The sequence below is a fragment of the Microcebus murinus genome, chromosome 16 (assembly GCF_040939455.1).
Source record: "Microcebus murinus isolate Inina chromosome 16, M.murinus_Inina_mat1.0, whole genome shotgun sequence".
Classification (NCBI taxonomy): domain Eukaryota; kingdom Metazoa; phylum Chordata; class Mammalia; order Primates; family Cheirogaleidae; genus Microcebus; species Microcebus murinus.
Window position 1 is genome coordinate 58,611,477 of NC_134119.1, and position 26,784 is coordinate 58,638,260.

The 26,784-nt window shown below is 54.4% G+C and overlaps 1 protein-coding gene across 2 annotated transcripts; it reads left to right on the forward strand.

Moving 5' to 3' along the window:
* The first annotated feature begins 5,603 nt into the window (after window positions 1-5,603).
* Window positions 5,604-26,784, forward strand: WTIP (WT1 interacting protein). Of its 2 annotated transcripts, XR_012912446.1 has the most exons (9): window positions 5,604-6,439; window positions 11,964-12,065; window positions 20,584-20,651; window positions 20,811-20,873; window positions 21,029-21,159; window positions 21,946-21,997; window positions 22,678-22,746; window positions 25,327-25,705; window positions 25,743-26,780. XR_012912446.1 is itself a non-coding variant. In XM_012775118.3 (8 exons), the coding sequence occupies exons 1-8, from the start codon at window positions 5,767-5,769 to the stop codon at window positions 25,465-25,467; spliced, it is 1,299 nt and encodes a 432-aa protein (XP_012630572.3). In that variant the 5' UTR covers window positions 5,604-5,766; the 3' UTR covers window positions 25,468-26,784. The 2 variants fall into 2 exon arrangements, 1 of the variants encoding a protein (XP_012630572.3); XM_012775118.3 differs by having other exon boundaries at window positions 25,327-26,784.

Sequence of the window (26,784 nt, forward strand, 5' to 3'; positions counted from 1 at the left end):
TTGTGGAGTTTCCTGAGTCTAACATATGATCTTCCTTGTTGCTGTGACTTAGGAAGAATTTGCTTTCATTTGAATCTCCAGAGAACTAAGAACCAAGTTGTTCCCACTAGATATTAATGGCCCACTCAGAAGCTGCCAGAAAGCATTTGGTCCATAATAAAAGTTCCTGTTCCTAAAAATTGCCCCTCAATGGCACACGTGTCTGAAGTGGACTTGCCCTATGGCCAAGAAACAAGGACAAACTTAAGCCATATGCTAGTCTTTTATAATATATAAAAATATTAAGAGCAAAAGAACACCTCAAGAGATCTGGGAAGAAAAATGTTGGCAGATGTTTATAATCATAACTTGTAGAGGTAGGGAGGGCCTGCCTCCTGTTTCTTTGCATTTTTAAGCAATATTCCTGAGGTCTAAAATCTCCATTTGACCATTTTGAGGGAGGATATATTTAGAGAAGTATTTTTATAGATACTTTCGTAGTGGGAAAACATTATTTGCATTCTGCTCACAGAAGGAACATTTTTCCCCTACATTCACTTCAAAACAAATTCCAGCCCAAAGCTTATTTGAGAAATTTTTGAACTGCTTTTGCTGGAAAAAAAAAAAAAAGTCAACTGAGTGGAACGATAAGGGCCATAGTGCTGCTGTGCAGTTGGATTATATTTTGCAGACAATTATTTCCGGGTAAAGTAACATTTTAGAAGTGTTGCTAAGTGTCTCTTACTCATGCCAGCCTTAAAAATTTTATTATAATAATAAGTCTGGCAATCAGTGATGACTCACTAGATCAAAAAAGGTTCTGAGCAAATATTTTAGGAGAATGTACAGTGCTCCAGAAGGTACTCAGGATTTGTACTTTAGAAATCTTTGAACAGTTTCATCTCAGGAAATGTAGGTCTCGTGCACAATATGCCATTCCATCATCCTATAAACATGAATTGCATTCCTACTCCACTCTGTGCTGCGCTCAGTGGAAAATGTCAACCTGGGTGAAACCTTTGAAAGCAGGAAGACACTAAGGACTGGTGTGCATGGAAACCCAACTTCTCATATTATTATGGTAGCAGTAAGGGGTCGGTTGGGGATCTGAGCACCCACATCCTGTTGTGCTGCCAACCTGAGAGGCAGCCTGACCAGGCGGTCCCAGTGGCAGCTTCCAGGAGCTCTGAAAGTCATGCCCAAATACGTAATACCAAGAGCTCGCCAGTCTGTGCATCCCCAGATAGGTCCTCCCCAGGAAGGGGTTTTTACCATGGTACAAAATTGGGAGGAAATTCCAATTTCCCATGGCTGGGGTTTTTACCATGGTACAAAATTTGAGAGGAAATCCCCATTCCCGAGTGCATGGCAAGGTTTCAATCAAAGAACAGGTGTCCTCTTGCTCCTTGATAAAATAAGCAGCTGCAGGTATCATATCTTAACCCCAATTCTTAGATTGGGAAACCAATCCATGGATGGCCTGTCAATGCTTTGAATCTTCTTGTGCCTCCAGAGAGGCCTAAGGAGGTTAGCAGGACCAGGGAAAGTTGAGGTTAGGCTCAATCTGGTAGAAAGAGTGCGGCCTCAGAGAAGAAGGCAGAGAGAGATGGAAAAACCTTGAGTACACCCAAAGAAAACTCCAAGTATATTGGACAGACCATGCATCTTGAGCCCAGTGCTGTGTGGATTCGAGGCCTGGCCCCGAGGAGCTGAACTGGGAGACAAATACAGTTATGCTGTAGGTGAGAGGTTGGTGCTGCTCTCCCAGAAGAAATCTGTAAGGGTGAAAACCTGCAGGCTGAGGGGACAGAAAGAATGTGGATTCCAGCAACTTCTCCATGTGCATTTTGGCTGCATGCCCTCCCCTTGACTCAACCAGAGTGATCCAGCCACAGTGATTGACATGGGGCGCAAGAGTCTATAGAAAAACCTCTGAATTGTGTCCATAATTGGGGTCCAGACAGATAATGGGTGGTAGGAGCTAGATTACAAAGAAGGACAATGGGAAGAGCCCTAAAAACCTCACCGTAGTGTGGACAGAGGCTGGGTAGAATCAGTCCCTGGGTCCTCAGAAGAAGATGGTGGTTCAGGACATGGTATGAGACCAGACTGAACATGTCCTGTTGTAGCCTTACTGAGTGTGTCCATTTGCCTAAAGAATGGAGACTCTGGTTAACTTGAGAGAATGATAAACCAGAAATCCCAGCAATTCTGTTGTGAAATCCCTCCTTTCTCCAACAGTGGGACTCAGGCAGTGAGGTACCAAAGCCTCTTTATCCTTGCTCGTGAGAACTCATATGCCCATCTCTTCCCAACTTGGAAAGTGACCCCATATTGGTAATATGAAATTGGCCATGGCTGGAGTATTGACACCATGGTCATTGGCAAAGGCTACAATTCCTTCCCCCAAAGCTGGTTGTTAAACATTTGCCAGCACACTACCAGGCCCAGGAAGAAAATGGCCAGAGAGAGGTGAACAAAGGAACATTCCTACAATAGTGGAGGCCAGAGAGGGCATCAGTGGAGGCTGGGCAGTGGTCCGTGGACAATGCTTCAAACCCCATGAGCTAGCCCCTGTCCCTCTCCTCCTCCAACATGGCTGTCAGAATGAGCCAGTCTACCGAGACCACTCAATGTGCCTTTAGGGAAGACACAGAGTAAGATGGAGTCTGGGGAACAGTCAGGCAATGTACAGATGAGACCCCACAGTTTTTTTTTTTTTTTTTTTTTTTTTTTTTTGAGACAGAGTCTCACTTTGTTGTCCAGGCTAGAGTGAGTGCCGTGGCGTCAGCCTAGCTCACAGCAACCTCAAACTCCTGGGCTCAAGCGATCCTCCTGCCTCAGCCTCCCGAGTAGCTGGGACTACAGGCATGCGCCACCATGCCCGGCTAATTTTTTATATACATCAGTTGGCCAATTAATTTCTTTCTATTTTATAGTAGAGACGGGGTCTCGCTCTTGCTCAGGCTGGTTTTGAACTCCTGACCTTGAGCAATCCGCCCGCCTCGGCCTCCCAAGAGCTAGGATTACAGGCGTGAGCCACAGCGCCCGGCCAAGACCCCACAGTTTTGAATACTGTTTTGTATCCACTTAACATTGCAATGATACTGATTCCCACATCATTAAATTATTTTGAATATATTTATAAATAATTGTTTAATGAATTTCCCACATCACAGTACTTTATTCTAATGTTGAACATTAAACATTTTATGTTGTTTCTGGGCTTTGTTGTTGTTCATGTGTTACTCTTGGAGTCGTGGGTTTTAGCGGACCCTGGACGCTATGGTTGCCAAAACCACAAGGGGATTTCTTCAGTCTAGATCCAGTTGCTTGTTGCACAAAGATCTAATCACCGAGACAAGGCGGATTGCCAAGGAAGAAGGGACCGAGGGCTTGGGAGAATGGGAGAAGCTGTCTCAACTCTGTCTCTAAGGGATATCATGGGCTTTTTTTTTTTTTTTTTTTTTTTGAGACAGAGTCTCACTCTGTTGTCCAGGCTAGAGTGAGTGCCGTGGCGTCAGCCTAGCTCACAGCAACCTCAAACTCCTGGCTCAAGCAATCCTCCTGCCTCAGCCTCCCAAGTAGCTGGGACTACAGGCATTCGCCACCATGCCCGGCTAATTTTTTTTGTATATATTAGTTGGCCAATTAATTTCTTTCTATTTATAGTAGAGACGGGGGTCTCGCTCTTGCTCAGGCTGGTTTCGAACTCCTGACCTCAAGCAATCCGCCCGCCTCGGCCTCCCAGAGAGCTAGGATTACAGGCGTGAGCCACCGTGCCTGGCCTTATCATGGGCTTTTAAAGGAGGGCCATGTGCCGTGGGGCAGGTCCTGGTGTATCTTACAAGGGGTTACATGCACTGGGGGCTGGCTGTGGGGAAGGGTGAATCTTGGCATCTTGTAGAAAATCCACCATTTCCTGGCTGGTGTGGTGGCTCACATTTACAATCCCAGCACCTTGGCAAACAACTCTAAGGGTCAAGTAGTTAGTTAAGGGACAGGATTATTAAAAAACATGTACGGGTTCATGGAGCTGGTTACACTAATGTTTAAATCTTGAAAGTTCTAAGTGGGCGGGTAGGGATAGAACAGTTATTTAACATTAAATAACTGCCTTTAAAGGCAGAGAGCTCCCTCTGAGCTCCTTTTCGGAAGGTGGGAGGTCCCAGGACAGTATAGTTTACGTAAATAACGTGTTCAACACTGTTGTGCCTAAGTTATTGTCTGCATTTTAGATGACTTCCCTTGCTCGAATAGATTCTTAGAAGGAGCATTATTACTGCTCGTAAGAGTGTTTATATTTGTGAGAATGTTGATGCACTAAATCTCTCTTCCCAAAAGGACAGCCCAGCTTACACTCGTACACACCAGTGGCGTGTGTGCGATTGTTTCACCACAGACCTGACAGTACTCTCATTTTAAAATGGTAGATAATGTAACAGTGAAATGTGATGCGATTGATTTAATTTGCTTTTCCTTTCTCACTAGAGAGGTAGCCAATTTTTCATGGAGTGGCTCCCCTGGATATTGGCCCCGCAAAGTGCTTGCTCCCAGGCCCTGTGCCTAGTCGGGCAGGGCGGGCATTCCGCGAGCTCTGGGAGGTGCTGGGGTCAATGTGCCACAGCCAGGCTGGGCCAAGACAATTCCCCACGTGGGCTCCTTGCCCTCTGACCAACCTTAGGCACGGCCCGAAAATCTCTGCGTAAGGGGTGCCTGGAAAAGAGGGAACCCTTCCACACAAGACTGTTTTCCTGGATCCATCATGCCGTGACAGATTTGGTTTGGTTTGGTTTTCCTCCCTACCACTTGTGTTCTTGGGGACAAAGCCTCATCACTTCTGGTCCTCTCCACGCATCCCAGGACCGGTGGCGGCAAGGTGCTTTCAGGAGCACCCCCTCGACGCCTGGCTCGAAACTCCGGGCCACAGCTGAGCACGGCCTGCTTCCTGCCTGGTCTGGCCCTGAGGGCCTGCGCATAGCGGCCCAGCGCGAGGACAGTCCCCGGCCAACGCTGGTCCCAGCTCTAGGCACCCTCCCCACCAGCCAGGGGGGGCTTTGAGGCCAGTGCTCGGCCACATGGCCCCGGGTTGGGTGGGGGGTCGTGGGGTCACTCGAGGTCCCGAGGACGCATCTGTGCGAGGCACACCGTGTGCTCCGGGGCGCAGCGCCGTCCGTGCGAGGCTGAGCACGCCTGGCCGGCCCAGAAACTGAGACAGGCGGCGCTGGGAGGTCCAGGGGGGAGGACGTGGGAAACGTCCGTCTCCTCGGACTTTTCTGGCCGGGACTGGGGAGCCGCCTCCAGCTCTCCCCGCCGGAATCCGGGATCTTTCCGCAGGCCCGACGGCTCTCCCGGCGGGACCCCGAGGCCGGCCCCAGCCCGCCCGCGCCGCGGCGTCCCGGCGCAGCCTCCGCGCCCCTCCGGCTCGGGCGCAGCGCGGCCCCCGCGGCCCGCCACTCCCCCCACATTCCAGCGGCCGCAGCGCCGTCTCCTTCCTCGCATTCCTGCCCCCGCAAAGGAGTCCCTCCGCCCCCCGCGCGGCCGCGGGGCGAGGGGGCGCGGCCGGCGCCGCGAGCGCACATTCCTCCGCCGCGCGCGCCACCGAGCGCCGCCGCGTGCCCCGGCCCGCGCGCGGCCGGACGAGCGACCCCGGCCCGCAGCGGCCCCGCCCCGCGCCCAGAGGTCCCGGGGCGGGCTCCGGGCTCCGGGCGGACGATGCGGCGGCGCGGCCGGAGCGGCGGCGGGAAGTGGAGGCGGAGGTGACGCGCCGGGCCGGCGGGCCGGGCCATGCAGCGCTCCCGGGCGGCCGCGGACGAGGCGGCCCTGCTCCTGGCCGGGCTGGCCCTGCGGGAGCTGGAGGCGGGCGGCGACTCTCCGGGCCGGGGCCGGCGGGGGCCGCGGCCTGGGCCGGGCGACGAGGCGGCGCCGGCGCCGGGCCGCAGAGGCAAGGGCGGCGGCGGCCCCGAGGCCGGGCCGGACGCGCCGAGCCGCGGGGAGCGCGGCCCGCGGCGCGCGGGGGCCCCCGAGCTGGGCGCGCCGCCGGCCAGCAGCCCGCGCGCCAGCCTGGCGGGCTCCGACGGCGGCGGCGGCGGCGGCAGCGCCCGCTCCAGCGGCATCAGCCTGGGCTACGACCAGCGCCACGGCAGCCCGCGCCCCGGCCGCCCGGACCCGCGCCCCGGCCCCGGCCCCGGGCCGCCGTCGGCGGGCAGCGCGCGCTCCAGCGTGTCCAGCCTCGGCTCCCGCGGCTCGGCCGGCGCCTACGCCGACCTGCTGGCGCCCGGCGCCTGCCCCGCGCCCGCCCGCTCCCCGGAGCCCGCCGGGCCCGCGCCCTTCGCCCTGCCGGCGCTGCCGCTCGCCGCGGGCCGGGACGGCGGCGCGAGCGCGGCCGAGCGGCGGCTGGAGGCGCTCACCCGGGAGCTGGAGCGCGCGCTCGAGGCGCGCGCCGCGCGGGACTACTTCGGTGAGCGGGCGCGGCCGGCGCCGGCGGGGAAGCCGCGTCGCCGGGGGGCTGCGGGGCCGCGAGTGTGGACCGCCGGGTCTGGGGTTTGCTTCCGACACGGGAACGTCGCCTCCGGGTCCCCGCGCGCTGGCGGGAGCTGACGCCGTACCCCTAACTTAGAGAAGAGTCAGGTCGGTAGGGAGGGAGAGTGAGCCATTTGCAGGTAACGTCTCAGCTCTCAGCACTTGCCTCTGCTGACCCTGCCTGACCCTCGGATGCTGCGTGATCAGCAGAAGGGACCTCCCCCCCAGGCCGCCGCCACCCCATTCCCGGTGCCCCGCCCCCAGAAGTACGGGTGTGGACGGGAGCTGGGGGTGGAGTGAGTGGCTCAGGTACCATCCGACCCCGCCGGACCCGAGGCTTTGGGGGTGGGTGGCCGGAGGTGGAGAGTGTGTGACGGAGACCCCCCCCACAGTCACTCTGGGCTGCCATCGCTCCGGGCCGTGCTGTGTACACGGGAGGTTTCCTAAAAAAACTGGCTTCACACGCACTTGCAGACCCACCTGTGTCAGACAGGCCCTGTCCCCTCTCCCCATCCCTTGAGGGCTCTTAGGGTGAGGCTCTGAGCAGGGGCAGGAGTTCGGTGGGGCCTGGGGACAGAACGCCCCTCCCTCCCTTCCTGCTGAGCACCTGGCTTTGGAGGCCCGTGTCTGGTTTTCGTGCCTGGGACTGAGGCTGCCCAGGTATTGAGTCCAGCCAGCAGCCCAGACTGCCCTTCGGGGGCTCTGGAGGGGCGAGGGGGCTGTACCTGCCGGAACAGATGGGGCATTCCAGGCAGAGGGGACAATGTCAGCAGGAGACAAGTAAGGATGTCAGGGTGATCCGCGCGTGCCCCCAGGGCTTGCAGCCAGGAGGGGTCAGGGGGTCAAGGGCACGTGGGCTAAAAGGTTGGCCTGCCTTTGGCATGGGGACCGCATCCTGTCCTGGAGGTCAGGGTGGGAAGTGGTGGTTTGGCAGGTCTTGTGGCTGCTGTCGATGGCCTGGGCTCGCTTAGGTGCGTTAGGAGCTGTTTCGTCTGGTGCCAGGCAGGTGCCAGCAGCAGGAGCTGGGGTGGCTTCCGGAGAGAATGCTTTCCGGTGGTGTCTTCAGGGGACACTGCCCATTTTCTGTCCCCTGCTCAACTGCAGGGCCTGGGTGAGGTGCGGCATGCTCTATCGGCCTTCCTGGACACTCGTAAGTCTTTATGTGACACTGGGGTGGCCGTTGTCCCCGGCAGGTGATGTGCTGATGCTATGAGACGGTAGGGGTGGTGGGTCCTTTTTCGAAAGAGGAGCCGCTGCTCAGCTCTGGGACATTCGCCACTCGGGAGTGTGCGGGGAGCGGAGACTGAGCTTTGTTGTTTGCAAGAGAAGCCAGAAATGGAGATTTATTTAACATTTTCCTGGCTTTTAAAAACATGGGCAGCTATTTTCTGGAGCTATATGGTTCTGATAATTGAGTTTTTCAAGCTTGGAAGTAGCAATTTTATATAGTTCAGCCGGAATAATAAAAGTTGTAAAAGGGGAAGTTTGCAGGTATCCTGAGCTCAAGAGATCTCTGATGAACCTTATCCTGGGAGTGTGTTTTTTCTCTCTGTGCCATCTGTCATCCCTTCCTCCCCTTGGCCCTGGTACCAGCCGACCTTTTGTCCCTCTCTGCCATTCATGGATGTCTTTGGAACTTTCTCTTCTGCCCAGTTTCCGCTGCCTCCGCTGGCCTGGGCCAGCAGCCTCAGGTGTCCGGAAGGAACCTCTATAACTTTGGTGACCTCCCTGCCTTCTCGTCAGCCACCCACTGCCAGGGCCACACCCTATTTTTGCTTCACTTCGGCAGGCTTTGGTTGTGACTCTGGCCTGCCTCTCACCTCTTCTGTGACCCTGGAATGGCAGAACCCCGACTCCGGGTGGGTGTCGCAGCGCCGCTCTGCTGCTGCCCGTGCCGGGCTGGGAGGGACCAGGGCATTGGCGCGGTCTTCAGCCTCGGTGATCTTCTGGGCACCAGCCGGCCCCCTGAGCCTTGGTCAGTTCTCTCTGTCATCCCCCCAGCAGCCTTCCTCTCCCTCTCCCTTCGACCCCTAGCTTTGCTTTCTACTTGGCTCAGAATGCTGAGGCCGGCGGTTGCAGTCTGTCTCCACCTGCTTCCTGTCCCCACCTGCAGGCGCTCTCGTGGCCCTGCCCAGCCTCGCTCTGCCACCGTCTAAGCGGGCAGGGGTCCTTCCATCTGCAGCCTGCACCTCTTCCCCTTTCCACGGCCCTTTTCCTTTGGTTGCAAAGATGTACCGGAAGGGTCTTCCCCGAGAACGAGGCAAAGAAAACACTCCCCCACCTGCACGACTGCAGTCTCCTTCATCCCGTCCCAGCGTCTTGCTGAGGTTGTCCTCGCTGCTCACCCTCCGATGTCCCCTCAGCCGTCGGCTCTGCCTCCTCTCGCTGGGCTGACCCGGCTCTTGCACGGGACACTGGTGACACCCCGGCCCCGGTGGCTTGTTCTCCAGGCCTTGTCTGTGCGGATCTCACTGTTGCATCTAGCGGCATGAGTGGGCTCCCCTCAACGCATTCTGTTCCCTTCGTTTCTGGGGTACCTCGCCCTCCCCATTTTCCTCCTTCAGCGTGTTTTTAGTAAAGGGATGCAAGCACATATTTAGAGAAAAACCAAGCTCAACCAAAAAGCCAGTGATACAAGCTAATAGCTTCCCCTCCCGCCCCCATTTTGTCCTGTTTCCCAGAGGCGGTTGAGTTTTATTTTTTTCATCGTTTATTCTAGTAACTTAACTTGGGGGGGGGGGATGACAAGGTTGGATTTTCAAAGCTGAGAGACAAGAGTGAAGGTGTGAGGGTAGACCACTTTCCCTTTAGAAAGACAAGTGGGGGCGGGGCCAGGTGGCTCACCTGCCTGCAATCTAAGCACTCTGGGAGGCTGAGGCAGGAGGATTGATTGAAGTCAGGAGTTCAAGACCAGCCTGAGCAAGAGTGAGACCCCCATCTCTACTAAAAAATAGAAAAAATTAGCTGGGCGTGGAGGGGCAAGCTTGTAGTCCCAGCTACTCACCTATAGTTCCAGCTACTCGGGAGGCTGAGGCAGGAGGATCGCTTGAGCCTGGGAGTTTGAGGTTGCAGTGAGCTATGATGATGTCACTGCACTGCAGCCTGGGTGACAGAGCGAGACTCTGTTTCAAAAAAAAAAAAAAAAAAGGAAGGAAGGAGGGAGGAAGGGTCTGGCTGCAAGTTCAGGGATGGATTATTGGGGCAACAGCCGTTTGCACAAGAATCCGTGTTCTGTATCAGGCCAGTGGGAATGAGAGGATGGAACGAGTCAAGATCAGGGAACAGAGAGTCAGAGCTGGAGGGGAGGGTGGACCTGGATGTTCCCCAAACCTGGGTATACAAAAGTGCCACTTCCTGAGGGGGAAGTTGTCTCTGTTCTGGGCAGGGGGTGTGGTGGGTGGCCAGCGGGGAGGTGGATCAGAGACTCAGGGGAGAGTATGGGCTGGAGCCCCAGCAGGCTGAGAAGTCAGGAGGGGATGGCACTGCCCAGGGAGCCCAGGGAGGGCCACGCCACCTGCGGAGACCTGCAGGTGTGGTTTGTGTGGCCTCCACAGTTTCCAAAACATTTCAGTATGGCAGCATTTCATATGCACATCTAGATTTCCAGCTTTTCTTTTTCTTACTTCTTTCTTTTTTTTTTTTAGAGACAAGGTCTTGCTCTGTCACCCAGACTGGAGTGCAGTGACATCAGCCTAGCTCACTGCAGCCTCAAACTCCTGGGCTCAGATGATCCTCCCACCTTGGCCTCCTGAATAGCTGGGACTACAGGTCCCACCACCAAGCCACCACCAAGCCTGGCTCATTTTTTTATGTTTTGTAGAGATGCCCTTGGCCTTCTAGCTTTTCTTTAAAAACGAGACTCTCAGGTAATGCTGCTGGGCCCGTGTTCCCACCCCGAGGCTGTCAGCAGGGCCGAGCTGTGGCCGCAGCCTCTGGCAACGGAGCCTCTCTTTACCTGGGTCCCCTCCTGGCCACGTTTATAGTCCTGCCTGGTTTCGAGAACATTCTGAGCCGACCTTCCCTCCCGCAGGGAGAGAGTGAAGCCTGGGAGGTCTCTGAGGGAGACAGGCAGCTAGGAAGGGAGTGGAGCCAGGTGCTGCCTGTATCCTGGAAACCACAGGGGTGAGGACAGGCCACCTGCTGCATGACCAGAATGGAAAGTCCACAGCTGTGGACAGTTAGGAGATGACCAAGTGTGGACCGCGCTCGCTCGCGTGCTCTCTCTCTCTCTCCTCTCTCTCTCTCTCTCCTCTCTCTCCTCTCTCTCTCTCTCTCTCCCCCCTCCCCCTCCCTCCTGAGGGAAGCGGGAAACCCTCGGCTGGTGCAGCGGGAGGGGTCTTCAAGGCAGGAGAGGAGGTCATGCAAGGAGAAAGATCTGGTAGGCAGCAGGAGGCAGGGGGAGGGGCAGCCTGTGCTGGAGCAGCCAGAAGACTGAGGGTCCAGAGGGCAGGTGGAGCCCGTCTGCCTGCCCTGTGGGGCGTGAGAGCCCCTGGGCAACTCTGTGACGGGGACAGGTGACGTCAGCACTGGCTGCCTGCTGTCTGGGTCTCAAGGAGGGCTGGCCAGGCCGGGACTGCCCTCTCCTCTCCACTGTCCTCCCTCCTGCTGTGCAGCCAGGGGTGGCCCCGGATACCCCCTTATTCCCCTGTGTCCTCGCTCCTTATGTTTCTCCTTAGCACTTGTTTCCACCCACCCGCCGTGTCATTTAGCTGCTGTCGTCTGCCCCCCTGCACTGGGACGCAGGCTCCGGGGGGGAGTGGGACGTGGGGACATTGGGGATTCTCCCGCCCCCGACCTGCGGGCGCGTGGCAGGCCCTCAGCACCTGCGTGCAGGTGACCGAGAGAATCAGTGACCTCAGGGTGCAGATGAGGAAAGAGTGGCTGGGGCGGGCAGGTGACCGCCCTGGGGTACATGGTCTTCATTCTTTGCATGTGGGTCAGAAAATGTGTATTTTTATTTTTATGATTTTTTTTATTGTTTTAGAAAATATGTATTTTTATTTTGAACAGTAAGATTTGGTTCGCAGACAGGAGAAAGGATTTTTCCCTCGGCCCAAGAGTAGGTCGCGGGTGAAGGAGCCGAGGGGGACTTTCTGTTGGAAAGTCATAGACTGTGTTTGAGAAGGAAAAAAAACAAAAAACAAAAAAAGAGCAGCTGTCCAGGCGTAAATATGTCGTGGTAACAGCGAGTCTGTCCCGGGCACCCTGCTGAGCTCTTTGAATCCCCTACAACAGCAGTTGCCATCGGTCCCTAAGTGATGGGTGCCCCATGGTTGCCATGGCGATCGGTCCCTAAGTGGTGGGCGCCCCCCCCGTGGTTGCCATGGTAACCGTTAGTGGCCAGGTGACGCTGGCCCGAGGCCGGGGCAGTGGGCAGGCTCCCCGGGAGCTGGGGACATCGCGTCCGTCCCACTGCGCGGGGCGGGCCGCTGACGGCCGCTGTCTCCCGTCCCCACGCGCAGGCATCTGCATCAAGTGTGGCCTTGGCATCTACGGGGCGCGGCAGGCGTGCCAGGCGATGGGGAGCCTGTACCACACCGACTGCTTCACCTGCGACTCCTGCGGTAGGTGCCCTCTCCCCCGGGCGGCTCTGCGAAGGGGGCCCGCGAGGCCGCCCTGGTCCCCCTGAAACGCCCAAGCCCCAGGCGCGTGGACCAGGCTGGGGCGTGGGGGACACTGGTCACAGTCTCCCCGTGCACGTGCGTGGATTGTGGCCTCTTTCCCTCTGGGCCCCTGGGAAGACCATCTGGGGCCGAGGAGCGGGGCCTGGGGCCGTGGAGAGGCCTTCTGGCGGCTGTAGGGAAAGGCTGTGGAGCACTGGTGTCACCCATTCACCTGGGGAGGGGACGTGGAGCCTGTGAGGGTCCTTCTGCCTGTCTGGACAGAGGGCTAATATTTCTTGCTGCTGCATTCTATTTTTTGCACACAGCGTAAGCTATTCATGTTGCAGACCTGCGCGCGGTGGTTCCGGCCTGTGATCCCAGTGCCTTCAGAGGCTGAGGCAGGAGGATTGCTTGAGGCCAGGAGTTCAAGACCAGCCTGGGCAATGTAGCAAGACCCCCATCTCTAAAGAAAATAAGGAAAATGAGCTGATCGTGGTGGCAGGCACCTGTAGTTCAGCTGTCCATGAGGCTGAGAGGTGGGAGGACCCCTCGAGCCCTGGAGTTGGAGGCCACAGTGAGCTATGATCACACCGTTGCACTCCGGCCTGGGTAACAGAGCAAGGCCCCATGTCTGAAAATTTTTTGTTTAATTTTAATTTAACCTAGACAAAGTTATAAAACAAACAAGTAGCTATAATCCATCCACCATAATAAATCTTCATTCTTGATTTTCCCACCGTTCTTCAGGCCTTTGCCCTCTAAGCAGACATCTTTTGTTTATTTGCACATTTTAAGATTTTATTATTTATTTATTTATTTATTTTTTGAGACAGAGTCTCGGTTTGTTGTCCAGGCTAGAGTGAGTGCCATGGCGTCAGCCTAGCTCACAGCAACCTCAAACTCCTGGGCTCAAGCGATCCTCCTGCCTCAGCCTCCCGAGTAGCTGGGACTACAGGCATGCACCACCATGCCCGGCTAATTTTTTCTATATATATTAGTTGGCCAATTAATTTGTTTCTATTTATAGTAGAGACAGGGTCTTGCTCTTGCTCAGGCTGGTTTCAAACTCCTGACCTCGAGCAATCCTCCCACCTCGGCCTCCCAGAGTGCTAAGATTTTATTTTATTGAAGTATAACACGTGCACAGTGTTAAGTCAGATAAGCCTGAGAAGCTATTTTTGCAGTAGCAACAAACCTCTTATCTTTCCTGGTTTCGTTCCCCAGAGGCGACAGCCACCTCGTATCTCCAATGTGCACGTACTGCTATTTCTGGCAGGATCAATTTTAGACGTGGTCCACTTAGTTTCGCTGTGATAATGAGGAACAGGTTCTTACACCTCCCATTGGCTTCTCTGTTTTTCCATGTTCTCAGTGTAGTAATAGTTTTGGTTAAGTCGGCAAACTGAGTTTCTGTTACTGTCACATAAATACTGTTCACTGCAGAGCCGAGACTCCTGCTGTGATCACGTTCTCCCTTTTCTACACTCTTGTACTTCTCCTGGAGTTTTTTTTTTTTTCCTTAAAAATGTTTTTGTTTGGCCGGGCGAGGTGGCTCATGCCTGTAATCCCAGCACTCTGGGAGGCCGAGGCGGGCGGATCGCTCGAGGTCAGGAGTTCCAAACCAGCCTGAGCAAGAGCGAGACCCTGTCTCTACTATAAATAGAAACAAATTAATTGGCCAACTAATATATATAGAAAAAATTAGCCGGGCATGGTGGCGCATGCCTGTAGTCCCAGCTCCTCGGGAGGCTGAGGCAGGAGGATCACTTGAGCCCAGGAGTTTGAGGTTGCTGTGAGCTAGGCTGATGCCACAGCACTCACTCTAGCCTGGGCAATAGAGTTAGACTCTGTCTCAAAAAAAAAAAAAATGTGTTTTTTTTTTTTTTTTGATGCTGCCTTACTGTGTCATATCTGCAGTTTTTTTTCCTCTCACATCTTCCACTGCATCAGCCATTCCGAGTTCCCGCAGGAGCCCGGCCCCTGGTCATTGGAAGCCAGCTGCCCTCCAGGCCCCTGTGGAGCGCTCCGTCTGTGCCTTCCCGAGCATGCTTCCCAGGTTGCAGCTGCTATTTCCTGGAAACTTTCATCTGCAGATAACAGGGAAACCCTAGGGAGGCTTCAACTCTTAGGAATATTTTTTGGCTCAGTCCACTGGGACTGAGCCCAGAGATAGGGCAGGCTTCAGGCTGGGATTGATCTAGGGTCTCAGGCCCTGGGAGTAGCTTGGCGGGCTTTCCCTTGGGTTTGGGTTTATCGCTAGGGCCACTCCTCTCATGGCGGTGACATGCTCGAGACAGCTGAAGGCTTCACTTCCATCCGTCTGGAGAAGGAGAGGTGCCTCTTTTCTGGGCTCTGTCTTGGAGTAAGAAAACTTCTTTTCCAGAAGGCACCTGGCCTGTCTCCGTGTGTTTCACTGGCCAGGTCATCTCAGCCATCTGTTCCTGAACCCGTCCCTGTGGCTGGGGGTCGCGCTGCGATTTGATTGAGTGTCTGAACCGACAGTGGTGAGGGAGGAGGAATCGAGGGCCGCCCGTGGGTATGGAAGTGAGTTGGGGTTTCCTGAGACACAGCCAGCCCTGCGAGGGAGGCTGGATCCTGAACACAGCCTGGAGAAGAAGGGAGAATCAGTTCTGTGAAGTACCCCAAAGTGTCTCCCACTCATTTCACTGCAGCTATCTAGAAAAGGGCTCCTGGGAGGTCGAGTTTCTGAATTCTGGTATGTCTAAACTGTCTTTATTCTGTACTAACACTTAACTGATATTTGCTTGGGAATGGATTGCCCAAGTTGGAAATAATTTTCCCTTAACATTTTGAAGTCATAGTTTTTATCTCCTAGCAGCCGGTGGAGCTGCTAAATTCCTTTTTTATGGAGATGGGACCTCACCCAGACTAGAGTCCGGTGGCTTGATCATGTAGCTCACTGCTGCAGCCTCAAACTCCTGGGCAAAAGCCATCCTCCCGCCTCAGCCTCCCAGAATGCTAGGATTACAGGTGCAAGTCACTACTCTTTTTGATGCACAAATTGTCCCAAATTTGACCAAAGTTCCTTCAAGTGGCTTTTATGCCCTTTCTCGATGTGTCCCCCTCCTTCCTTGAGCACTTTTTACTCTGGCACAAGAAGTTCCCAATCTATTTTTGCTTTTGTTTTAAACTGAGAACAATTTATATATATATATATATACACACACACACACACACACACAGTACAGCGTACAGATCTTAAGTATATGGTTAAAGTATTTTGGGCAAACGTGTACATTTATCTATAAGAACTCATACCCCTAACCAAGAGATAGCAAATTTTAAACACCCTAGAAGCTTCTATTTTTAAACATCCTTTTTCATATATGCCCCCATCATACCTATCCAGCTAGTATTCTGATTTTTAGCACTAAAGATTAATTTTGTCTGTTATAGAAATTCGTATAGATGCATTTATATAGTATGCACTGTTTTGTGACTGATTTTTTTGCTGAGCATGTCTTTTTTTTTTTTTTTTATTTAAGTCCGTTTTGTTGCATGTCTCCTTTTTCTTGCTGAAAGGGAATCCATTATGTGAATATACCGCAATTTGTTTATCTATTTAACTGTTGATAGATACTAGATTGTGCTGTGAACATTCTTGCGGAGTTCATTTTGTGGACATATGTTTCCATTTCTCTTTAGTAAATTCCAAAGAGTGGAATTTCTGGGGCGTAGGGCAAAGTGTATGTTTAACTTTATAAGAAACTGCTGAACTGTTTCCAAACGGGTTGTACCATTTTATACTCCCACTAGAAATGGAAGAGAGTTGGGTTTTTCTGCATATTTGCCAACAGTTGGTAATTTTAGTCTTTTTAGTTTTAGCCATTCTAGTGGGTGTGAAGTGGTATCTCATTGTGGTTTTTCCTTGCACTGCCCTGATGACTATTAAGGTTAAGCATCTTTTTATTTGTTTCCTGGCCATTGATATATCTTTTTTTGTTAAGTCTGAGGCTTTTGCCTGCTGCTTTGTTATTGGGGGTTATTTGTCTTTCAATTATTGAGTTGTGGGAGTTTACATATATATGTATTCTGAGTACAGATTCTTTGTCAGATGTATGTTTTGTGAAATTTTCTCCAAGTCTGATTTTTAAAAATATATATTTTTTTTGAGACAGAGTCTCACTTTGTTGCCCAGGCTAGAGTGAGTGCTGTGGCATCAGCCTAGCTCACAGCAACCTCAAACTCCTGGGCTCAAGCGATCCTCCTGCCTCAGCCTCCCGAGTAGCTGGGACTACAGGCATGCGCCACCATGCCCGGCTAATTTTTTCTATACATATTAGTTGGCCAATTAATTTCTTTCTATTTATAGTAGAGACAGGGTCTCGCTCTTGCTCAGGCTGGTTTCGAACTCCTGACCTTGAGCAATCCGCCCGCCTCGGCCTCCCAGAGTGCTAGGATTACAGGCGTGAGCCACCGCACCCGGCCATAAAAATATTTTTAATGATGACTTTTGATAAGAAATTTTAAATTTCGATGCGATTTAATTTGTCATTCTTTTTTGTTTTATTGCTATTGCTTTCTGTGACTTAAAAAATCTTTGTCCTCTTTTATTTAGTTAAGGGGACAGTCTCATGTTTTCTTCTAGAAGCTTTAGATTTCTAATGTTTATGTTTAGCTTGATAACTCATTTCATATTAACTTTTGTGTATGGTGTAAGGTAAGGAGTGAATTGAGTTTTTGGTTTTTTTTTTTTTAAGTTTTTTATTATTTTTAGAGATGGGGTCTTGCTTTGTCACCCTGGCTGGAGTGTCACCCTGGCACAATCACAGCTCACTGTAGCCTCGAACTCCTGGGCTTAAGCAATCCTCCTGCCTTAGTCTCCTGAGTAGCTAGCTGGTAATACAGGCGTGAGCCACCATGCCTGGCTAATTATTATTATTATTATTTTATTTATTTATTTATTTTTAATTTTTTTGTAGGGACAGTGCCTCCCTCTGCTGCCCAAGCTGATCTTGATCTCCTGGGCTCAAGCCAATCCTTCCGCCTTGGCCTCCCCATAGTGCTGGGATTACAGGCGTGAGCCACTGCTCCAAACCTAATTTTATTTATTTATTTTCATAAGGATATCCATTTCTGGGATCATATGCTGAAAAGACTTTGCTTTCCTGTTTATATGTTTGTTAAAATACTTATGGATTTATTTTTGGATTTTATCCTGTTCCATTGACCTTTGTTTCTCTTTACCCCAATATTACACTGTCTTGATTATTGTAAGTCTGCAGAATAGGTAGTATAAGTCTTCCAGCTCTGTCGGTCTTTCTCAAGATTATTCTGGCAGGGCCAGGCGTGGTGGCTCACGCCTATAATCTATAATCCCAGTTTTTCGGGAGGCCAAAGTGGGATGATTGCTTGAGGCCAGGAGTTCAAAACCAGCCTTGGCAACATACTGAGGCCCCCCCTCGCCCGTCTCTAAAAAAGAAGTAAAGAAAAGAAATATGCCCATGTTGTGGTGCACACCTATAAATCCCAGCTACTCAGGAGGCTGAGGAAGGAGGATCGCTTGAGCCAGGAGTTTCATGCTGCAGTGAGCTGTCATTGTGCCACTTGTACTCCAGCCTGGATGACAGTGAGATCCTGTCTCTAAATTTAAAAAAAAAAAAAAAAAGTCTGTTTTGTTACTCTGGCTATTCTAGGCCCATTGAGTTTTTGAATAACTTTTAGAATTGACAGTTTCTACAAGAAAAGGAAATGCTGAGATCTTGATTGGGCGGCTTTTGGGGAGCATTAACGTCATAACATTTGAAGGCACGAACACGGCTGTCATGAACTGTGAAGCGTCTGAGACTTTACCCTGTGTGCCAGCTGACAAGTTCACCTGCCACAGTGTCACGGGTGCTGACGGAAGGCACGAGAGTCCTGGGTCAGGGACTCACGGCGCCGAGAGCAGCGTGAGCCTCGTGTTCACATCAGTTCTGCTTGTCCTCGAGTTTCAGGGGCAACACGCAGCGGCAGAGGCGGATGTCGCACTTGCAGTGCGTGTATGTCAGGACAGAGAAACCCCGAACTTGGGGAACCGCAATATTTTATAATGGGCAGCCAGCAAAGCCACCTGACCCTTGTCCTGGTGGGACACGTGGTCTTCATTACACGGGATAGCAAACAGACCTGCCCTCTGGTCCAAAGACAGATGCTACCTCTTGTCTTCTAAACAGTTTACTCTACAAGTATTCTTTTTTTTTTTTTTTTTGAGACCAGAGTCTTACTCTGTTGCCTGGGCTAGAGTGCCGTGGCGTCAGCCTAGCTCACAGCAACCTCAAACTCCTGGGCTCAAGCGATCCTCCTGCCTCAGCCTCCTGAGTAGTTGGGACTACAGGCATGCGCCACCATGCCCGGCTAATTTTTTCTATATATTTTTAGTTGGCCAATTAATTTCTTTCTATTTTTAGTAGAGACGGGGTCTCGCTCTTGCCCATGCCGGTCTCAAACTCACGACATTGAGCGATCCTCCCGCCTTGGCCTGCCAGAGTGCTAGGATTATAGGCCTGAGCCACCGCGCCCGGCCTCTACGAGTATTCTTGAAAAGATAATTCAGAATAGCAGCTATCAGTCTTCTGGAAGGTGTGCAGAAATGCAAGAGACCCAGTAGAGAATTGTCTTCCAGCAATGGCGTGTCTTTCTATTTATGTAGGTCTTTTAAAATTTCTCTCAGCAAGCTTTGGTTTTGCAGTGTAAGGTCATATACATCTTAATCGTTAAATGTATTAGCATTTCATCTTTTGATGCTATTACAATTGCATTTTTTTTTTTTTTTTTTTTTTTTGAGACAGAGTCTCGCTTTGTTGCCCAGGCTAGAGTGAGTGCCGTGGCGTCCTAGCTCACAGCAACCTCAAACTCCTGGGCTCGAGTGATCCTTCTGCCTCAGCCTCCCGGGTAGCTGGGACTACAGGCATGCGCCACCATGCCCGGCTAATTTTTTATATATATATCAGTTGGCCAATTAATTTCTTTCTATTTATAGTAGAGACGGGGTCTCGCTCTTGCTCAGGCTGGTTTTGAACTCCTGACCTTGAGCAATCCGCCCGCCTCGGCCTCCCAAGAGCTAGGATTACAGGCGTGAGCCACAGCGCCCGGCCTACAATTGCATTTTTAAAAAATGGTGAGTTCATTTTCCAATTGTTTGTTGCTGGAATTTAAAAATACATTTGTTTTTCACATGCTAACCTGTCTTACAACTTCTCTCAATTCACTTATTGTGATTTTTTTTGTAGATGGCTTATGATTTTCTGTATAATACAATCATGTCATCTGTGATTAATTTTATCTCTTTTTTTTTTTTTTTTTCTTTTTACTTACTGCACTGCCTAGGACCTCTAGTACAATGTTGAAGGGGAATTTAATATTTCACCAGCATGTCTGATGTTAGTGGTGGGTTTTTCGTAGACACCATTCATTGGTTAAGGAAGTTCCCTCTTGTTCCTGGGTATTACCTTTCTCCTGACTGGTGGGAATGTCTCTCGCCGTTTGGTGCTAGGTCTGCGGCTGTGGTTTTGACTGGGACGTCTTTCTATGTGTGTGTGTGTGTGTGTGTGTGTGTGTGTGTGTGTGTGTGTGTGTGTGTATTTTTTTTTTTTTTTTTTGAGACAGAGTCTCGCTTTGTTGCCCAGGCTAGAGTTAGTGCCATGGTGTCAGCCTAGCTCACAGCAACCTCAAACTCCTGGGCTTAAGCGATCCAATCCTGTCTCAGCCTCCCCAGCAGCTGGGACTACAGGCATGCGCCACCATTAGCCCGGCTCATTTTTTTCTATATATATTAGTTGGCCAATTAATTTCTTTCCATTTATAGTAGAGACAGGGTCTCGTTCTTGCTCAGGCTGGTTTTGAACTCCTGACCTCTAGCAATCCGCCCGCCTCGGCCTCCCAGAGTGCTAGGATTACAGGCGTGAGCCACCGCGCCCGGCCTGTATATATATATTTTTATTAGACACAGGGTGTTGCTCTATCACCCAGGCTTGAGTGAGTGCAGTGGCATCATCATAGCTCACTGCAGCCTCCAACTCCTGGCCTCAAGTGAACCTCCTGCCTCAGCCTCCCTAAGCACTGGGATTACAGGAATGAGCCACCAGGCCCAGCCTCAGGGCTGCCTCTTTCATACTGGGGCAAAAGGTTCATGGATTAAGAAGATTCATTCTGCAAAAAATCTGCTCCGAGTTCAACTGTTCTTAAAGTGAAATGTGTTTATTAATTGAAATATCGAATTAGACTTCAAAAATATTTCCTCATATATTTGCTTTGACAACCTTTTACAGTAGTTCTGTTGACACTGTGTTCCATTTAATGTTTCTGGAACGTTTATTATTATAACAGTAATAACGTTAAAAGGGCATTTAAAGATGCATCCATAATCCAACTTCTCGTCCCTTGGGGGAGCGGCGCCGAGAGGTAGAAGCAGGGCTGGTCCCTTGTTTCCGGCATTCCAGGGACCCCTTCCCAACAACCCTCGTCCCCGTCCCCGCAGGGAGACGGCTCCGAGGGAAGGCATTCTACAACGTGGGTGACAAAGTGTACTGCCAGGAGGACTTCCTGGTGAGTCTCAGCTGTGCCCTTGGCAGGCCGTGGGTGGCAGCCAGGTGGGGACCCTCCTTCTGGCTCATGTGGAGCTGAGACCAGGAGGCAGGAGGGGCCGGCCGGACGGCGAATGTCCCCTTGTCACATGACACCCCCGGACCGTGTGTCTCCTCCCAGTACTCCGGGTTCCAGCAGACGGCTGACAAGTGCAGCGTGTGTGGACACCTCATCATGGAGATGGTGAGAACCTGCCCCAGCCTCCGGGAGCCCCTCTGCCGTGGGCAGAATCTGAGGATCCCACCCACTGTCCCGCGCCAGACCTGCGGGGGGCTCGGGGTCAGAGCCTCTTGCAGGGCGGGGCGCCTGACCCCCCAGTGCCCCCCGCCCGCCTGCAGATCCTGCAGGCGCTGGGCAAGTCCTACCACCCAGGCTGCTTCCGCTGCTCCGTGTGCAACGAGTGCCTGGACGGCGTGCCCTTCACCGTGGACGTGCAGAACAACATCTACTGCGTCAGGGACTATCACACGTGAGTCGCCGTGCTGGGGAGCAGGCGTGGCTCGCGCTGTCCCCCTGCCTCTCTTGCACACGTGTTTTCCGGCCTGTCCTTGCCCTCTGTTCTTGGCCTTTTTACTCCTGGCCTCATCTGCACACTCAGTGCACACTGGGCGGCTGAGGCAGGGCGTGGGTCGCAGCCTGAGCCCCTCTGTGGGGTGATGCAGCCGTCAGCTGTCCCCTGCCTCTCCCCTTCCTGCCTCGGCCTGCGTTCTCCTCTCTTCTTTGTGACTGCACCACCGCCATCCCTCTCTGTCCTCTCCTCCATCCCCGGCCAGGCCAGGCCACCTCTGGCTGGGGTAGGGGTTTGGGGTCTTTGCAGACCCTTTCTCCTGCCCGTCTGGCACCTGCCGGTCTGTCCCCCCCAGCTGTGGCTCCAGGCTCAGAGCTCTGGTGCTTGTGCTGCTGCCTCTCGGGGGGTCGGTGCCAAGCACACGTCCCTGCTACTCACAGTCGGGCCAGACTTGGACATTAGGGGCAGGGGCCCCTGTCACAAGCATGATGGAGATGATGGCACAGAACCTGAAGCCATCCCGGAGGGGATGACAGGGTAGAGGTGAACCTGGGAGCCGGAGAGGAGGCCTGTACCAGGAAGCCAGGGCGGAAGCTGTCCCAGCTTCTGCCACCCAAAGTGTCCCCATGAGGGGAGAGGGCCTGATGGCTGGGCCGTGTCCTAGGGCTACTGTGGGTGGACCTGTCCTTGTGCCCTTTGGCCTCTGGTCACTCAACCGGTCACTTCTGGTTTCCTTTATTCCTCCAGGGTTTTTGCACCAAAATGTGCCTCCTGTGCCCGTCCTATCCTCCCTGCACAGGTAGGAACCGCTCACCTGGAGTCGATCAGGTGCCTGGCCCGACTGGCCGGCCTCTTCCCAGTCCTGCTCGGGTCCGCCCCAGGTCTTGGCCACAGTGGGAGGGGTGAGCAGGTGCTCCTGCCCCACGCCTTTCAGGGCCGGGGGGTGTGTGCTGTGGCCATGCATGCCAGGTGCACTTGTCCCCTGGCTTGGGGTACAGGGAAGTGGTGGCCTCTGCTGCTTGACTGCCCCGTGGCCAGCCTCTGCTCCATTCCCCGTTGATGTAAGGCTGTCCCGGGTCTGACCAGCTCTGCAGGCTGAGGATGGGTGGGCCTGGGGAGCAGATGCCAGAGGGATGTGGTCTGTATGGGGCCACCCTTAGGTGGTGCAGGCGTCTCAGGTCTTCCCACAGGTGCTGGTTCTGTCCCTGGGTGTACCCAGGGAAGCAGAACTGGCAGTGGTCTTTCCTCACTCCAAAGAAGTGAAAATCATATGTACACACTCATTTACCCCCAAGTGACACTCCCGTGGACACACGTGCATGCTGTCAGCTGCAGCCATGGATGACACCTGAGGCGCATTCATAGCCATTTGTGTGCATCTATGGATGCCTGTTCTGTGCTGGCCCGATGTGAGCACGCCCGGTGTGTGCTCTCATGCACAACGTGCTTATCTTGTGTGAACCCCGTCTCTTCCTCCAGGGCTGCGAGACGACCATCCGTGTGGTGTCCATGGACAGAGACTACCACGTGGAGTGCTACCACTGTGAGGTGAGCCTGGGCTCTCTCGGGGCAGTCCCCTTCCCACACCAGTCTCAGTCACCGTAGGTGTTGTATGGACCGGCCTCCTCTGTGACATCTTCCACCCCATTGTCCCTGTCCCCTCCCAGCGAGCTCTGCCTTCCCCTGAGGCCGTTTCTCATTCATGCAGACATTCACTGTCTGCAGTATGTGGGGCTGGGGATGTGGCAGAGATTAGACAGTCCCTGCCATCACGGGAGAGACGTGTCTCCGGCACTATCCACACAAGGTGATGGGTGCCGTCAAGGGGGACTTGGCAGGAGCTGGGGACAAAAGGCCACGTGAACTACGGAGTGTGGACTTACACTGAGGGCAGTGGAGAATGGTCAAAGAGAGATGACACGATTGCATTTGGACTTTGGAAAAGGCAGTGCCATGCAGAGAACGAATCAGAGGAAGAGGGAGTGGGGGCAGGGTGTCCCCAGGAGGCTGGTGGGGTCAGGGTGGGGACCTGGCTTCAGAAAAGGGGCCGAGTTGAGCGATGGGCAGGCCGTGGAAGGGCCTGGGTGCAGTGGGTGGCCGCAGGCAGGAGTTTGAGCATCGGGACCCCAGCAGGGAGTGAGGGCGAGAGGAAGAAGGGGGTGAGATGCTGTCATTTTGGGATAGCTGGAGACATCAGAGGGAGACTGTAAAATGCATGGCAGTTCAGAGACCCTGGGGACCCCTCGTAGGGATTTGAGAGCCATCGGCATGTGGCTCTTGCCTCTGTGATACTTTGCCCCGAAACATCTAGTCGCCTTGGCTCCCCCAGATTCTCAACTCAGGGAGACCCCTGGGCTCTCTCGGGCAACCTGGAACATCCCTGCGGGTGGTTAGTCTGGGCGATGCAGGGCTCACCTCCTGGGTTTGTTTGCCTTCTGTCGGCTTATTGATCTGTCCTGCCTGTCGTCCTAGGTCTCAGAGTCACTCTTTCCTGCATTTAACCTGCTTTCTTCATTGTGCACGGAAGAAAGTGGGGCTCAGGGTAGCCCAGGGAGCACCGGTGGCAAAGCAGCCACAAAGGGGGGCAGGAGGAGCACCAAGGGGGGCGTCAGGGAGAAATCTGCAACAAGAATCAAGGATCTGTCTGGCAGCAAGACTGGTGGGGGCAGGTGGCCAGGTGGGATCCTGGTCAGATCCTGCTAGGGGACCTCGGAGAGAGGTTGAGGGGCAGGTGCGGTCTGCAGAGGGCCCCGGCTCCCCGTCCAGCGACAACAGGGCCTCAGCAACCCTCTGCCTGCCAGGCTGTCCTGTGGACGGAGGTGTCTGCTGGGGACCGCAGAGCAGGGGCCTTAGCGAAAGGTGGCCGCGGAGAGTCAGGGAGCAAGTCCCGCTGCAGCGGGGCAGGGAGGGGTGCGGTGCTGTTGTCCCCCGGAGGCTGCTGGCTGGGAAGTAGGGTCACCAGGTGCCTGCTCCTCTGCCCTCTCTGGCAGGCAGCGGCTGGTGCCAGGGCCCAGGCAGTGGTGTGTGGCAGGACAGGGAGGAGAGCTGGGCTGGCAGTGGTTTGGGGACCTGAGGCTGCCACTCCGTCATAGCAGCCCCGCTGCCTTACCGTGCGGAGCGGGGCTGCTATTGGTCTCGGGGGCTTTGGGTATCAAGTGTCAAAGCTGCCAGGATATCCTGCAGTGGCAGAAATGCAACCTAAGGGACATCAAGCCAAACTACTCCTTTATGTGGTGTCTACAGTTCTTCTCTTTCCATTGGCTCTTTGGGCCATCAGTGACCCCCATGTGGCGGGCTCCAGTGGACACTTCTCAGGTGTCACCTTCCGGGCTTCAGGGCAGCTTCCCACATCACAGCCACTCCCTCTTTTTTTTTTTTTTTTTTTGAGACGAGATCTCACTGGGTTGCCCAGACTAGAGTGCTGTGGCGTCAGCGTAGCTCACAGCAACCTCAGACTCCTGGACTCAAGCAATCCTCCTGCCTCAGCCTCCTGAGTAGCTGGGACTACAGGCATGCACCACCGTGCCCGGCTAATTTGTTTTTTCTATTTGTAGTTGCCTGGCTAAGTTTTTCCTTTTTTTTTTTTTTTTTTAAGTAGAGACATGGTCTTGCTCTTGCTCTTGCTGGTCTTGAACTCCTGACCTTAAGCAATTCTCCCACCTCGGCCTCCCAGAGTGCCAGGGTTACAAGCACGAGCCACCACGCCTGGTCCAGCCACTCCCTCCTCTACACACCTGCTCCTCCTGTCCTGCCTGTCCCTTTCTGGCTCCCCCCACCTTCCTTCCTCCTCACACCTCCTTTGCTCAGGTCCTTTTCTTTCCACCTTGTCGCTGGACCCTCCAAGCCTCCGTTATTTCTCCTCTTTTCTAGTTAGCTGCGCTCCCTGCAAGAGCGTTGTTTTTGTAAAAAGCCATCATGTTTTTATGGTGATGCCACGTTGCCCAGCCGGGTCTCCCGGGCGAACTGGTCCCCGAGAGGCCTACTCTGGGGTGTGGGAGGCGTCTGCGGTTGCACGTGTTCCTGCACGTGGCTGCCCATCCTCCCCGCGGAAGAAGAGCCCCGTCCCCAGCGCGCTGCCAGGAGCCCTGGGGCCTGCTCACTGTGGGACGGGGCTGTGTTCTCCCCTAGGACTGCGGGCTGCAGCTGAGCGGGGAGGACGGACGCCGCTGCTACCCCCTGGCGGGCCACCTGCTCTGCCGCCGCTGCCACCTGCGGCGCCTGCGGCCGGGCCCCCTGCCCTCGCCCACGGTGCACGTGACCGAGCTCTGAGCAGGAGCGCCACCCCAGCCGGGGGACAGGCTCCCGCCGCGCCGGGCGCCACCGTGGGCGCCACCGAGCTGCTGAGCGCAGGGCCGGACCCCGCGTGGAAGCTCCTATTTATTCAGCGTCTGTGCCTCCTCCAGCCGCTCCGCCCGCGCGCCCGGCGCTGGCTCTCCGTTCCCGGACCCCTCCTCCGCGGCCCGGCAGCCTCGGGACAGGGACGGGCCGCGCCCGGAGGCGCCCGGAGGTGGACAGGGACGGGCCGCACCCGGAGGCGCCCGGAGGTCCGGGGTGACAAGGACACTGATTTCCGTGAACCTGTACCGAGGGGCCTGGGGCCCTCCAGGCGCGCTCCCGGGTGCAGGGTGTTTGTGTGTCGCGGCAGAGTGCCTTGCCCGCTGGTGGGTGGGCACGGTCCCAGCAGGGTGCGGAATGGTTGGGGACGGGGCCTGCAGCGGGGCATTGCGGGAGTCTCGGCCGCGGGGACTCTGCAGCGTGCTGCAGCCTCGGTTCCCGCCCCGCCCCGCCCCTGGTTCGGGGCTCCTTGCTTGGGGCCCGCGCCCGCTCCCCTCCTCAGCCCCGGGAAGAGCCCCCTGCACCCCGCGATCCAGCCACAGAGGGACCCCCCCCCAGCACGCGCCCCGCCGCGCGGGGGGAGGAGGGCACAGCGCCCGCACTGCGCGTGCGCACCGCCTGGCGGGCTCCACGACCGACCGAAGGGTATGGTTTGACTTAAATTAAGTTTTCCCCTGGAGGGTGTCTTCATGTTATTTAAAACAACGTAGTTTTCTTCTGAGAACCTGGGCCGAGCTTGTCATTTCTTAAGCAGGTTACAGCAGACTCACAAGTGTCCGATTTGTATATGATGGAGCTGGTTTTCAGGCAGTCAGAACATTGTAGTTTTAACTATTTTTGTATAAATTCCTCTAAAATCTCACCGTGCGTGTCTGCCTTTCACGCTTTAGTGTGGGGTGTCGTGTGTGTCAGGGTCTGAAGAGCCGTCACCTCGGGGTGCAGGTTGGGGCACCGTCGGCCCATTTTGTCCTGGGACTCGCGGTGTCCGTGGGATTTGCACCTGGGGCCGGGCCACTGGGCCTGACGGTGGTTTCCGGGATCATCTGCACGGAGCCCGCTTGTTCCTGCGAGAGGGGCGCGGCTGCCACCCTTCCCCACCGTCAGACAGGTCTGTTTGCGGTGCACGCGTCCATCTGTCCGAGCCAGGAGAGGAACTAGATGGGTTGTCGAGGTGGCGTGCATCAGAGGGGACAGCAGGGGACCTGGCCGCCAGTGGGGTCCAGCTGGAGCTGGGAGGCGCTGAGCTGGGGC

Coding starts and splice junctions, on each gene's coding strand:
- WTIP (XM_012775118.3), top strand. CDS start 5,767: ATGCAGCGCTCCCGGGCGGCCGCGGACGAGGCGGCCCTGCTCCTGGCC. Junction 20,652..20,810: donor ACTGCCAGGAGGACTTCCTG/GTGAGTCTCAGC, acceptor GTCTCCTCCCAG/TACTCCGGGTTCCAGCAGAC. Junction 22,747..25,326: donor TGGAGTGCTACCACTGTGAG/GTGAGCCTGGGC, acceptor GTTCTCCCCTAG/GACTGCGGGCTGCAGCTGAG.